This window comes from Dromiciops gliroides, chromosome 1, assembly GCF_019393635.1.
Source record: "Dromiciops gliroides isolate mDroGli1 chromosome 1, mDroGli1.pri, whole genome shotgun sequence".
NCBI lineage: Eukaryota > Metazoa > Chordata > Mammalia > Microbiotheria > Microbiotheriidae > Dromiciops > Dromiciops gliroides.
The window spans coordinates 597927128-597941319 of NC_057861.1; the positions used below are offsets into that span (position 1 = coordinate 597927128).

At 43.2% G+C, this 14192-nt stretch overlaps 1 protein-coding gene across 1 annotated transcript in view; it reads right to left on the reverse strand.

The window, feature by feature from the left end:
• The window catches only part of SCNN1B (sodium channel epithelial 1 subunit beta), a 34974-nt gene extending 24633 nt beyond the window's left edge, over nt 1-10341 (reverse strand). The window contains exons 1-3 of the mRNA XM_043977736.1: nt 10031-10341; nt 7337-7619; nt 1512-1702 (exon numbers count right to left, since the gene is read on the reverse strand). Coding sequence (XP_043833671.1) covers nt 1512-1702; nt 7337-7619; nt 10031-10341 — 785 coding nt within the window. The remainder of the gene's footprint in view (nt 1-1511; nt 1703-7336; nt 7620-10030) is intronic.
• Nucleotides 10342-14192: the final 3851 nt, after the last annotated feature.

Here is a 14192-nt window from a genome sequence, read left to right on the forward strand (position 1 = left end):
CTGGGGCAGCTAGGTGGCGCAGTGGATAGAGCACCGGCCCTGGAGTCAGGACACTTAATACTTACTAGCTGTGTGACCCTGGGCAAGTCACTTAACCCCAATTGCCTCACTAAAAACAAAACAAAACAAAACAAAACATTCATTTGCCCTGAGGTGGGGTGGGTGAAGATGGTATCAAGACTTCTTTGGGGAAGCATTTTAGTACAATGGAAAGAGCACTGGACTTGTAGTCAGGAGAGGGATATTTGGTTTTAAGTTCTGAGTCTAGTACTTCCTAGCTAGATGACCATGGACAATGGACCACGGACATCTAATCTCTTTGAACCTCAGTTTTCTCTTCTGTAAAATGGGGAAAATAATACTTGTAGTATTGTGCCTTGAAGGTCAGAGTTTTGTGGTGTGGAATAGTGGAAAGAATGCCAGATATAGAATCAGAGGACCTGAGTTCAAATTCTATTTCTACCACTCATGGCCTGGGTGACCTTGAATAAATTACTTATCCTCTCTAGGTCTCAGTTTCCTCATATGTAAAAGTGTAGGGTTTGGACCAGCATGATGGTGATGGGATTTTGTTTTTGTTTTTGTTTTTTTTGTTTTTGGGTGAGGCAATTGGGGTTAAGTGACTTGCCCAGGGTCACATAGCTAGTACATGTCAAGTGTCTGAGGCTGGATTTGAACTCAGGTCCTCCTGAATCCAGGGCCAGTGCTCTATCCACTGTGCCATCTAGCTGCCCCTGGTGATGGGATTTGAAATCATGCCATACAAATTAAAAGAACTGGGGGTATTTTGGCTTCTTTGATGACACCAGGAGAAGGTGATCTCTACCTGCTCAATTTTCCATAAGCACATTGTCTGGTTCTCTCTTCTGCCTCCAGTGGAATATAGACTGCTTGATTGCAGGAACAGTGCCATATTTCATCTTTACATTACTAATGCCTTGTGCATTGTAAGCATTTGTGTCACAGAAAGAGAACCACGAGACTGGGAGCCAGGAGAGACTGCTCTCCTGCTGCAAATCCTGGTTCTGACATTTACTGGAGTATGACCATAGGCAAGTCACTTAGTTTGTTTGGGGCTCAGTTCCCTTAATTGTAAAATGGGTATAGGAATGCTTGGCCCAAGTACCTTGGTGTTGGACATGGCCTGGATGAATTTCATAGTCCATTTCTAGTCTAGGAACCTATGATTGAGATTTGATAACAGTGTTAGGGGTCATTCTGTACAGGGGAGGAGGAGGAGGAAGAGGAGGAGAAGGAGGAGGAGAAGAAGAGAAGGAGGAGAAGGAGGAAGAGGAAAAGGAGGAGGAGGAGGAAGAGGAAAAGGAGGATGAGGAGAAAGAGGAGGAAGAAGAAGAGGAGTAAGAAAAGAAGAAGGAGAAGGAGAAGAAGGAGGAGGAAGAGGAGGAGGAGGAGGAGAAAGGAAGAAGAACAAGGAGGAAGAAAAGGAGGAGGAGAACAAGAAGAACAAGAAGAACAAGAAGAAAACTGAGGACAAAGAGAAGCATTTGTACCTGTGATTGCAGGGCTCTGCCCCAAATAGGCAGGCCAGGATCATCTGGTTTGCTTGGTAGCCCATCTGGATCCTCTCTTCTAGGGGCACTTGAGAGAGGATGCTGGTGGACTGCAGGATGTACCATTCTTTCATTGCCTGGGCAGCACTGGTGAAGTTCCAATAGGTGCACATTTTGTCATTTTGACTGCACTGTGGATGGGGGAAAAGTCCAGGATGAGGTGGCACTGGAGCAGAACTGACAAACAGGCTCTTTGTAGTGTTAGCCTCCAAATGGAGGTCTTTCTCTCCTAACCCCCATAACGCAGGTCACTTCATAGGAGTACTATGGACACTGGCCTAATTTAGGAGACAATGAAATCTGGATGCTTCTCAGTAAGAGGGTTTGATCTCATAGAAGAACCCTTCCAGAGAGATCATTTTATGGTCTTTGTTCTAGGACTCCTTCAAGATAAATGCTAAGGCAGTGTGAGTACTTTTGTCCCCCACATTCCTTCCTGAATATGACTCTCCCTATCAGTATCAGTCTCTCTGTCTCAGTCTCTCTGATGTCTCCACCTTACCCCTTCCTTCCTTCCTTCCTTCCTTCCTTCCTTCCTTCCTTCCTTCCTTCCTTCCTTCCTTCCTTCCTTCCTTCCTTCCTTCCTTCCTTCCTTCCTTCCTTCCTTCCTTCCTTCCTTCCTCCCTCCCTCCCTCTCTCTCTCCCTTCCTTCCTTCCTTCCTTCCTTCCTTCCTTCCTTCCTTCCTTCCTTCCTTCCTTCCTTCCTTCCTTCCTTCCTTCCTCCTTCCTTCCTTCCTTCCTTCCTCCCTCCCTCCCTCCCTCTCTCTCTTCCTTCCTTCCTTCCTTCCTTCCTTCCTTCCTTCCTTCCTTCCTTCCTTCCTTCCTTCCTTCCTTCCTTCCTTCCTTCTTTCCTTCCTTCCTTCCTTCCTTCCTTCCTCTCCTCCCTCCCTCCCTCCTCTCTCTCTTCCTTCCTTCCTTCCTTCCTTCCTTCCTTCCTTCCTTCCTTCCTTCCTTCCTTCCTTCCTTCCTTCCTCTCTCCCTCCCTTCCTTCTGCTCTCTACTTAGTCCTAGTGAGAGTCATGCCTATCTTCCATACCTGGAGACCATTACTCTTTTCCACAAATCAGAAAAAAGGAATGAACCTTTACCCATCCTAATCACCTGACTGTACTTCCATTCTTTTGTTTTCTTTTTAAAAGTTTTATTTATATTCTTTTTTTTAATCACTATTTCTAACCTGACTAATGTGAAAATGTTTTGCATGACTTACACATGTATAACTTATATTGAATTGCTTGAGTTCTTAAGGGAGGGTGGGGAGGGAGGGAGGAAGAGAATTTGGAACACAGAGTTTAAAAAAATCAATGTTAAAACTGGTTTTTATCTGTAACTTGGGGAAAAAATAAAAATTCTAAATAATGAACTTAACATATAAAAAAAACTAAAAAAAAATCAATATTTCTTCTCAATGACTCCTCCTGCTACTAATGCTTATGATAAATAAGAACAATCATGCACAACAAACAAACACATTAGCCATGTCTGAAAATCCCTACCTCACTCTGTACCTCTCTGTTCAGAGACAGGAGGCATGCTTCACCATCGACCTGCTCAAGTCCCAGTTAAGCACTCTGACTGTACTTCCCCCACCAAGCTGACTATTGCTAATTGGCAAGTCTGTTTCCAGTTTAATGTATAGCTCACTCACCGCATCTCCCTGCCTGCCTCTCCTGGTTCCCCTGGGCTGCCACAGTTTCAACTATAGCAGAATTATGTCTGTTTTTGACAGAAGGGCAGGAGATTCCAAGTGACATCCAGGCCTACAGATGTTTTTGCACACTTTGAAACCATTAGAGTGTAAGCTCCTTGAGAGCAAGGACTGTCATTTGCCTTTCTTTGTATCCCCATTGCTTAGCATAGTGTTTGGCACATAGTAGGTACTTAGTAAATGTTTACTGACCAACTGAGAGATGTGGTTCCCCTGAGGATCAACAACATTCCTGCTGGCCCTGCAGCTTTTGGTCCAGTGTGGCTTCTTGCTAACCCCCGTCACCTGGGGGGGGGTTCCCCAGATGTCCTGAGACACTAGTACTTATTTTCTGAAGGAAGACTGCCATCTAACTTAGCCCAAGTCCCAAGTAAGCAGGAAGAATCAAGATCCTTTCTTTTTTTTTTTTTTGGTGAGGCAATTGGGGTCAAGTGACTTGCCCAGGGTCACACAGCTACTAAGTGTCAAGTGTCTGAGGCCAGATTTGAACTCACGTCCTCCTGAATCCAGGGCCGGTGCTTTATCCACTGTGCCACCTAGCTGCCCCCTATCCTTTCCTTTTTCATCTTGAAAAGCTACATTTGCATCTAAGTAAAATTACTTATTCAAGGTCTTAGAGGACTCTGGGAATGTCCTGGGGTATCCAAAACCATCAGCCTGCTTGCCACTTTTTCTTCTTCCTGTTATGCCTCACAACACTGTCAGTAATTGAACAATGTGCACCTGAACAGCTGTGTCCACCAAGGGGCTTAGCAAACATGGGCATGTTGTCGCACAGAGCTAGAGATGTGTGTTTCACAGATGGCAGAACGACTGACCTTCTTAATGTCACACATAGATTTCTGACCTCTAATGCCAGCATGATACAGTGGGCATTGAAACAGAGTAAGATGACCTGGGTTTAAATGCAAGCTCTGGAAACCTTGGGTAAGATTTTTGACAGACCTCTCCAGGCCTCAATTCTCCTATCTGTAAAATATTAGGGTTGGACTAGTTAACCTCTAAGATCTCTCTGAGGTCAAAATTGATGTTCCTCTGATCCTGGCTGGCCAGTTCTGTGCAATCTATCCCCTAGGAGGTGGGAAAACCAGTCTGCTTCTATTAATTGTGGAAATTCCCTCAGGATATGAGGTAGCCCAGGGCCCAAAACAAGATATGCACATAAATTCTCATACATATAGTTTTAGATCCAACCACTAGCATTTACAGGAAAAGTCTTAGCATGCCTTTGTAACTCTTTAGGCATTTGACCAAGGTTACAAATCGACTTTCAGAGGGGCTAGTTTCAGGGAAGCCTTTCCTGTAGTGGGTATCCAGGGACATAGTGGGGTTACTGACTGTTCTTGCCACCAAGGCCAGCTTCCCCCTCAGGAAAACATGATCAGCAGATCACAATCCACAGAATCAGCTCCCATAGTGTGCTACAGAGGGGATAGAAATCTTCCCTTCCATCCACAGATCAGGAAAACAGGCCCAGAAAAGCCAGTGGCTAGAGCACTGCATCTGGACTCAGGATGACCGGATTTCAAACCCAGCATCGAACGCTTATTAGCTGTGTGAGCCTAGTCTAGTGACTTAACCTCTGCCTATCTCGGTTTTTAGATCTATGGCATGAGGGCAATAATAGCACCAACTTCACAGGACTGTTGTGAGGATAAAATGAGTTAATATTTATGAAGTCTTTTGCAAGCCTGTAAAGTGTTATACAAATTTCAGCTATTATTTGTGACTGTTCCAAGGTTATACAAAGTATCAGGCCTAGAGCCAGCATGAGTATCCAGACCTCTTGACCCGGCCTAGGGGCTTTCACTTGTGTCTGTGCATTTCCCAGTACCTAGCCACACAACAGAATTTAATAAATGCACAGACTGAGTTGTGGAATGGGAGAGAGATTAGGAGAATTGGCTACAGGAAATGGAAATCCTTAGAAGGCAAATTCTCTGTCTGAGATAGCAAAGGTGCTAGCTAGAGGCCATCTTCCCTCCCATTTCTCAGAAAAAGCTTGGAGAATTCCAAGGTCCTAGGTTTGCTATCCTTCCTTTATAAGCATTCATGGGCTTACCAGCCTGTGGAAGGGTCCTGGGGTCCTTTACCAACCGAGAAACCCCCACTATGGAGGGTCTTGGGAAGAATGATCACTGCCTTGTGTTCCCAGAATGGCTGCCTTTTACCCAGGAAGGTTATCCCATCTGCTCTCTCCACCAAACAATAGGGTAGAGTCTATTCTTTGCCTTTACTTTTAGTATATAACATTGTGCCTAATGCCCTTAACAGGGTAGAGACTGGGTATTCCCTCAGGGCAGAGATTGGTACCATTTCTTTCTTCTCTATCTTTAGCCTAGAGATAGGCACAATAACAAAGGCTCAATACATACTGGTTGACAAGAGATATGACCACTCCCTTCCTTCCTCCAAAAGGCTTCTTATGTTATATACAGCATCTAACATGCTGGTGAACTTGTAAAGGAAGTGGCAGAGAAGCAAGTTGAGGCTTGATTTCAGGAAAATCTTCCCACTGGTTCTGGCTGTCCCAAGGTGGGGTGAGCTGCCTTGAGAGGGAGTGGGTTCAGTGGAAATCTCTGATAAGCAGAAGCAGGATGATCTCTTAACAGTAGGTTCTGGTGGGGATACCTTTCATTGGATGGCTGCTGACATCCCTCCCAACTCTCAAACTTTGTGATTTTGTTTCGATACTGATGTTGATAAAATTTCAGCAATGAAAGAAAAAATCAAATCAAATGAACCTAACATTTATTAGTGCTTACTATGTGCCAAGCACTGGGTTAAGTGCTTTTTTATAAATATGATCTCATCTGATCCTCACAACAACCCTGGGAGGTAGGTACTACTATTATCCCCATTTTATAAATGAAGAAACTGAGGCAGACTTCAGTTAAGTGACTTGGTCAGAGTCATACAAGCAGTTAGTATCTGAGGCTGGATGTGAACTTAACTCCAGGTCATCTTGACTCCAGGCCTGGTTCTCCATCCACTGTGCCAGTGGGCAGCCCCAATGAATGGCCACACCCAAAGTCTGTAGGCATCTGCCCTTTCTTCCCTTAGCAACTACATAGGGTTTGAAATAAACAAAAGTCACAGAATTTCAGAGGTTCTAGTTCTTGAGTCCAACTGAGGCCTGACCAATCCAGCCTTCAGTGAAAGACCTCTGGCAAAGGAGAATTCACTGCCTCTTGGGGCAGCTGGGGCAGCTTTTTGCAAAATGACATAATGTACTACTGGCAGGTATGTGGCATAGTGGGTAGAGTGCTGGGCATGTAGTAAGGAAAACCTGAGTTCAAATCCAGCCTCAAATGCTTATTAGCTATGTAACTCTGGGCAAGTCACTTCATCTCTGCCTCAGTTTCTTCATCTAGAAAGTGGGGATAATAATAGTGCCTATCTCCCAGGGGTGTTGTGAGGAGCAAATGAGATAATAATTGTAAAAGCATTTAGCATAGTTCTTGGCACATAGTAGGTCCTATATAAATGTGAGTTATTATTATAATTATTATCTTAAAGTGCCATGTAAGTATCAGCTCTTTTTGTTATTCTCATTAAGTTAGATTGCTTTGTCGTAGGAAATATTTCCTTATATTGATAATAGAGTTTTGTTTGTTTGTTTGTTTTTTTGGGGGGGCAATGAGGGTTAAGTGACTTGCCCAGGGTCGCACAGCTAGTAACTGTCAAGTGTCTGAGGTAAGATTTGAACTCAGGTCCTCCTGAATTCAAGGCTGGTGCTTTATCCACTATGCTACCTAGCTGCCCCCTATTTCCTTATATTGAGCTGAAATCTGCTGCTGTAATTTCCCCCCACTGCTCCTAGTTCTTCCCTCTGGGGTCCAGGCTGAATAAAGTTGATCCTTCTTCCTCAAGACTACTCTTAAAATACCCAAAGACGGCTATCCTGTCTTCTCTACCCCAATCCCCGCTCTCCTCTCCAGGCCAAATGTCCTCATTTCCTCCATCACACCCTCCACATCGTTCACTGACCTAAGTTCTTGCTCATTGGGCAAGTCTTGGAGGAAGCATCTGTCTATGCTTCCTGGTGGTCACTTACCAACCTCATGGCGATTTTGCACTTCTGGGAATTGCACCTCCCATGTGGAGATGAGGAGTTTGTCTCAAGATTATTACGGCCAAAGTTAAAAAGGTCCCAGACGACAGGATGGTAGGGGTCTCGGTTATCAATTACGACCAGGGGTGTGTGGTTCCAGATGGCCAAGTTCAGGTCTTCTGTGTAATTGATGTGTCCAGGACCCGACTCAAGTGTTAGGATAGTCTGTAGAGCAGCCTCCATCAGGTCATCCAGATCCTTCAGAAGATGCTTTACCTTAGAATACCTAAGGGAAGAAAGTATGCCGTGAGAGCGAAGGCAGCAGTTGCTTGGTTTACCTGGATGACCTAATCTATAAACAGCTTGTAACTGTATCATCATGACTTCCTGTCATATGGTTGTTATCCCAATGGAGAAAACCAGAGGGATGGTGCTACTGTCTCCATAACTTAATATAAGGACAGGGTCAGGAGATTAGGGGGAGAGGGGGAGGGGGAAGGACTAGTTGCTGACATTAAAACCAGAAAAGGGAGACTCCCTCTCCCAACCCCTTCGGTGGGCGTGGAGAGGCAGGCACAACCTGGTGGCTGTGCCATCCCCCACAGGTTGGAACCAGAAAGATCTGCAGTTGGCTGTTCTGCCTGGCTGCTGGGGTCCTGGGGTGATGAACAGGGCAAACAAACCAGCCTGGCAGACAGGTTATAAAAATTTAACAGCTCAAGATTTGTGTTTGTTCAAACCAGACACCACCCTTCTTTGGTGTGCATGTTGAGGGAGGGAAATTTGAGGAACTCCTCCCCAGTGTTATCTACGCCTGTCCCAGCCCCACCCATATAGATTTCACTTGGTCCCCCAAGGGGGAAAGGGTTACAGAACCAACCCTAGGTCCATATTCTCCCCAAGGCTTCCAAATGGGGGTGATATGTCTCTGCTTTGGGTACTTTTTGTAGGGGAGAGGACTAGAATCTTGGTGAGCAACCAAGGTTTCTAAGAAGAGGCTTATAGGATTTAGACACAAACACATCCTGTCTGTTCCATAAATGTGAGCCCTGCTGAAAGTTAACAAGGATGAAGAGAAAATGAAGGCAAGGAGAAAGAAAGGGGGAATGACTCCCTTGGAGCCTCCGTTTTCCCATCTGTAATGGTGTAGATGAGATGCTTATAAAGGGCCTTGTAAATCTAAGTGATTATTGTTTATATAATCTATAAATCTGCACAGATTATATGGAAAGGATGAGAGGAAGATAGATTTAGAGCTGTAAGGGACCTAGAGGTCATCTAGCCCAAACTTCTTTTCTTTTCTTTTTGGTTATCAAGTATTTTTCCTTTTTTCCTCCCTCCCCTCCCAACCCAGTGGAAAACAAAACAACAAAAAAAGAGCTCTTGTAATAAATCAGCAAAACAAATTCTTTGTGTTGGTAACGACCAAAAATGTCCAACTCCCTGGAGTTGTTGATGAGGAAACTTGATTTCTGGTCACTTGCCCAAAGCTATGCAAAGATTAAGTACTAGACCTGGGGTTTGAACCCAGGTCTCCAGAGGCTATTATGCCATGCTGCTTCCCATCACTATCTCCTCTGAGGACAGAGAGCTCCAGGAGGAGGAACTTAGGTTAGCTACAGGGTTGTATGTCTTGATACCACAAGTTGTTTAATGCTGGAGATTCAGAATCCCCTTTCTATCGGAAAACCTTAAAACAGTTTTCATCTATTAAACCTTACAAGCTATTAAACTATTAAAGCTTAAAACTGCCCTAGGATTTTGGAGGCATCCCATCTATTCATTTGTTGAGGGCAAAGAGCACCCCAGAAGTTCTCTGGGGCACATCAAGGAATCTTCTCCTTGAGAAACTAAACCAGAGGACAGATACACCTAGAGAGATAAGCGGAACCAGATCAGACTGAGCTAGATTTGGGACCTCCATCCTTCATTCTGATCTCCCTTACCCCTGGGGAGATAAACTTGGGTGTGGCTGCGGCCTTTGTGTCCCAAAAAGAGAGATGGCTAGAGAGATCCATAGCCACCCCTCACCCAATTCCTCAAGTCAAGACCAGTGGGGGATGGTCCTCCCTCACTAAAGGAACTTTCCACAGGCAGATGGTCACTACCATCAGTCCCCTATAAAAGTACCTACCAGCTCGAGGAGATTGGTACCTCAGAGCCACGTGCTTTGTTCCATACCTATCTTCCCATGAGAAGTCCAAGGATTTCTTTCATGGTTTCCCTTCCCTCCCCCCCTTCCCTTCCCTTGCCCCTAAATAAACTACCATCTTATTCTAACTGCTTTTGTGTGCAAGAGGGTGTAATTCTTTAAAGAGGAATTCCTAAGAACCCCTACCCCTAACCCCAAACCCGTACCCATTTCCCCCCATAACACATTTAGCAACCATCCTGAGCAAGAACAGAGGGATGACCACATTTTGTCAGAGCCCCTTTCAAACTACTAAATGATCTTCTAACTCACTTTTTTTTTTTTGAAAAAACAAAACTATTTCCCAAGTATTCGGGGGAAAGCCCCCAGAGTTCCCTGTGGTGTGTTCACTGAACCATCTCCCTCCTTCAGTCTCTCCCTCTTAGTTCCACTAGGAGCACTCGCTATTCCTTGAGCTTCCCCCCTGACATCTCCTTAACTCTTCCACCTTTTCCCCATCCCTTTGCCACTGGACTTCTCTGCTGGGATGTCTAGATAAAACCCACCGGAAGGGGCTGCCGTTGCAGATGGTGACTGCTGGGAACTCCATGGTTTTGAAGCCAATGGAGAGGGTCACGCTGACCTCCCAGCTGAGGTAAGTCTGGATGAAGACGCTCCATTGCCAGAAGACCAGGGAGGCAAACAGCAGGGTGAGGATAAACCACATCACTTGCTTCTTGGGCCCTTCGCAGATGATGCGCTTGGGTCCATGGGTGTTGGTGTTGTTGCAGTACCACACCAGAAGCTCCTTGTAGGTGTAGCCTGGCCCCTTCTGCAGACGGTGCAAGCATTTCACCAGGTATTTTTTCACATTCATATTTAGTGCTTCTTCATGGGAACTGGGAACAGGGAAGAGAGGGGAAAAAAGGCATAAAGGTTAATTCTGGTATTTCTCTCCACAGTGTTTTGGCCTTTCCCCATCTCAGATGCAGAATAAGATAAGAATGACAGTCCTTTGAAATTGGGCCCGTCATCAAGTATCTTTAAGTCTCCTCCTAAAGAATGTCAACTCCCTGAGGGCAAGGAGCAGTTCACTTTTGTCTCTGGATGGACAGTCCCTCCTACACAGCAGGTGTCTAATAAATGCTGGTTGATTGATCTGAATGCTTTTTTGCATGCTGCTCTTGTATCCCTGACTCATGTAACCATAAAGGCAAAAGAGTAGAGTGACAAAGAGTTGTATGGCGCTTGTAGTCAGGAGGGAGCTGGCTTTGAATTCCAGGTATGATGCCTACTACTAGTTGTAGAGCCACGAACAAGTAATTTTCCTTCTCAATGAACTCATTTGTAAAATGAGAATAATATGGAAAGTTACCCTGTAAAGGACCTCAAAACACTACTATTACCACTGCTACCACCACCAGCACCATCAGTACCACCAGCATTACTACTTTTGTATGTTTACATTACAGTCATTTCTGTATATACTTCCTACCACTCCTGTAATGGAACCTTCTCTAATAACTATGTATTCCATTAATTTTATTTATTTCATAAACAAACACAATAACCAGTAGAATGAGCATGCCTGACAATGCATTTCATTTATTTATTATTTGTTTATCTATTTATCCATCTATCACTTATCTATCTATCACTTATCTATCTATCTATCTATCTATCTATCTATCTATCTATCTATCTATCTATCTATCTATCTATCTGCCATAGTTATTCCTCAGCCCTCCACAGAGAGCAAGGAGATCTGTTTCATTGTCTATTCTTTGGGATCATTGTTAGTTTTTCAATTTCTCAAGGCCTCACTCTCTGTTAGGGATCTTTTCATATTCCTAGTGTATGCTATTCTTTCTATTCTATTTATTTTCCTAGGCATGGGATCATATAAATTTCACCAGGTTTCATTCAGTTCCTCATATTTATTATTTCTTGTTGGGTGATAATATTCCTTTACATTCATATGTCCCAACTATTCATTCCTCAGTCAATGAACACCCTCTTTCTTTCTAGTTCTTTGCTACTGCACTGCCTTTTTTTTTTAGACTCAAAACAGCAAATGCCTTGAGGCAGATGGTCCAGGAGGATTCTTTTTTGGCCCTCCATCCATTACTGTCATCCTCTAAGTAGAATCCAAGTTTGGCCCATGCCTGCGTCATCTAGCCTACCTGGAGTTCTCCTAGTTCTAAAGCTGACTGGGACTGGTTCAGTTACTTCTCTAGGTCCCAAACCCAAATGAGGGTTCAGTATTACCTTGGAGTGACCCCTATCACTAAACATTGGACTAGAAGTAACCTTTCTTTGTCCTGATCCTAAAGATTGGGAAAGATGGAAACAGGGGCAGCTAGGTGGTGCAGTGGATAAAGCACCAGCCCTGGATTCAGGAAGACCTGAGTTCAAATCTGGCCTCAAACACTTGACACTTTACTAGCTGTGTGACCCTGGGCTAGTCACTTAAACCTCATTGCTCTGCAAAAAAAAAAAAAAGAAAAAGAAAAAGAAAAAAAAAAGATATGGAAACAGACTATCTCTAGACCACAAGGAAATCCTTAGACTCACCTTAATCCAGGCTTGCAGAAAGATTTATTGAGCACCTATGATAAACTGGGTTCTAAAGGTATCCAGACATAAAAGACACAATACCTGCCCTCCAGAGGCTTACGGTCTAGTTGGGGGAGATGCTATCAGGTAGCATATGCTGACAAGGGAAGAGAACAGAGAGGAGGGTAGTAGTTGGAACTGAAAGCTGACTCCATAGGACCTTTATTACATGACATCTACTTCTCAGCACTGGACTTTGGAGGGCAAGTCAATCCCCGCTCTGCCTCAGTTTCCCAACCAAGGGATGGTCATAAAATCATAGATTCAAAGCTAGAAGAGATCCTGTAAGCAAAGTGTCCTCATTTTACTGATAAGGTGACTGATCCCCAGAAAGATTAAGTAATTTGCCCTAGGTCCACATATAGAGAATGTGTCAGAGCTCAGATATAAACCCAGGTCCTCTGATTCTAAATTCCAAATGCTTTTCACTGCTTCTTGGAGAAAAGTGTCCATAGTATGATATCTAAGATGTTCTTTATTTTAAAATTATATTTTTAAAATATCTAGACTTTATGGATGAGACATAAGGAATAGAGCAAAGGAGAATATGTCATCCTTATTAAATTTCTTGGGTTTCTGATAAATGGACACATTCAGTTTATATGAATTTGGGTCAACAAAGCCATATTAAGGACCTACTGTGTGCAAAGCTCTGAGTGAGGTCCTAGAAAAGATACCTGGTTAATCCTCAAGGAATTCACTAGCTAGTTGGGGAGATAAACCAGATTACAAATAATCATAATCCAGAGTAGAATGTTTTAAACATGGGGTAGAATTACTGAGTGCTATAAGAAATTTAAGAAATAGGAGGCTATTTACTCCCCACACCCCACGGATACCAATGGAAGGGTCCAGGAAGCCTGAATTAAAGAGATTCTCTAAGCTGGGCCTTGAAGGAAGGAAGGGATTTTAACAGGCAAAGATGAGGAAGGTAAAGAGATGGGTGGAGAGGTTATATCTTAGGCCTGAGCAAAGACTTAGAGGTAGGAAAGGACTGGGTAACTATGGAAAATGGTAACGGGTATGGAATGTCAACTATCTGAATGGACATTATAAGGCTGGAAAGGCAGGTTAGGGCTAGTTTGTGGGAGGCCTTGAATGCCAAGTTGAGAAATCAAAACATCTTTCAGTGCATAATGACTAAGCAATGTTTACAAAATGGTACCAGGTCATTTATTTTTTTCACATTTCTATTTATTTATTTGTCCATTTACTCATCCATTTATTTATTTACCCATCCATGCATCTATTTGTTTATTTATTTGTTTGTTCATTCATTTGTTTATTTATTTATTCATTTATTCAGCATTTGTTTTATCTCACTTCTCATTTATCCATCATCTATTTATTTATTTATTTGGGGCTTGCTTATATTTATTTATTTTTATGTTTTAGATTTATATATTAATTTTTTAAGGAATATATAGTGCTGACATACAAAAGGAAGTGAAGATAATAACAAATTAAATATAATAAGGTAAGAGAAAGAAGAATAGAACAGATACCACCTAAGAAAGCAAAGAGGGTAAACACTTCTAGGCTCTTGAGATGAACTGGTTACTATAACTAGATGCTGAATTTGGCTCTAAGATCCTTGGGCAAAAAGAATGAAATATAATGAAATGTTTTCTTTCTTTCTTTTTTTTTTTGGGCAGGGCAATTGGGGTTAAGTGACTTGCCCAGGTCACACAGCTAGTAAGTGTCAAGTGTCTGAGGCTGGATTTGAACTCAGGTCCTCCTGAATCCAGGGCCAGTGCTTTATCCACTGTGCCACCTAGCTGCCTGAAATGTTTTCATTTTAAGATCTAAGAAAGTACTGACCAAAATCAGACATACATCCTAGTACTAAACAAGCAAAATTTTGTCACGTTCCTTTAGTGAAAGGGATGTTGGAAAGTGGACTTCTTCAATTATAGTTTGATAAATGATACAAAACCAATGTCCATGTGGATAGTTCTTGTATTATCTCTTAGGCAAAGTAGGCAGTACCAAGGTTGTGTTGGTGGGCCCTATGAAAAGCCCTCTTGAATATTTTTTTAGTTAGAACTGGGATTTTATTGGTATAATGATCTCCCAGTGAAAAAAGTCTCTCTGCTAATGCACATCTGTACC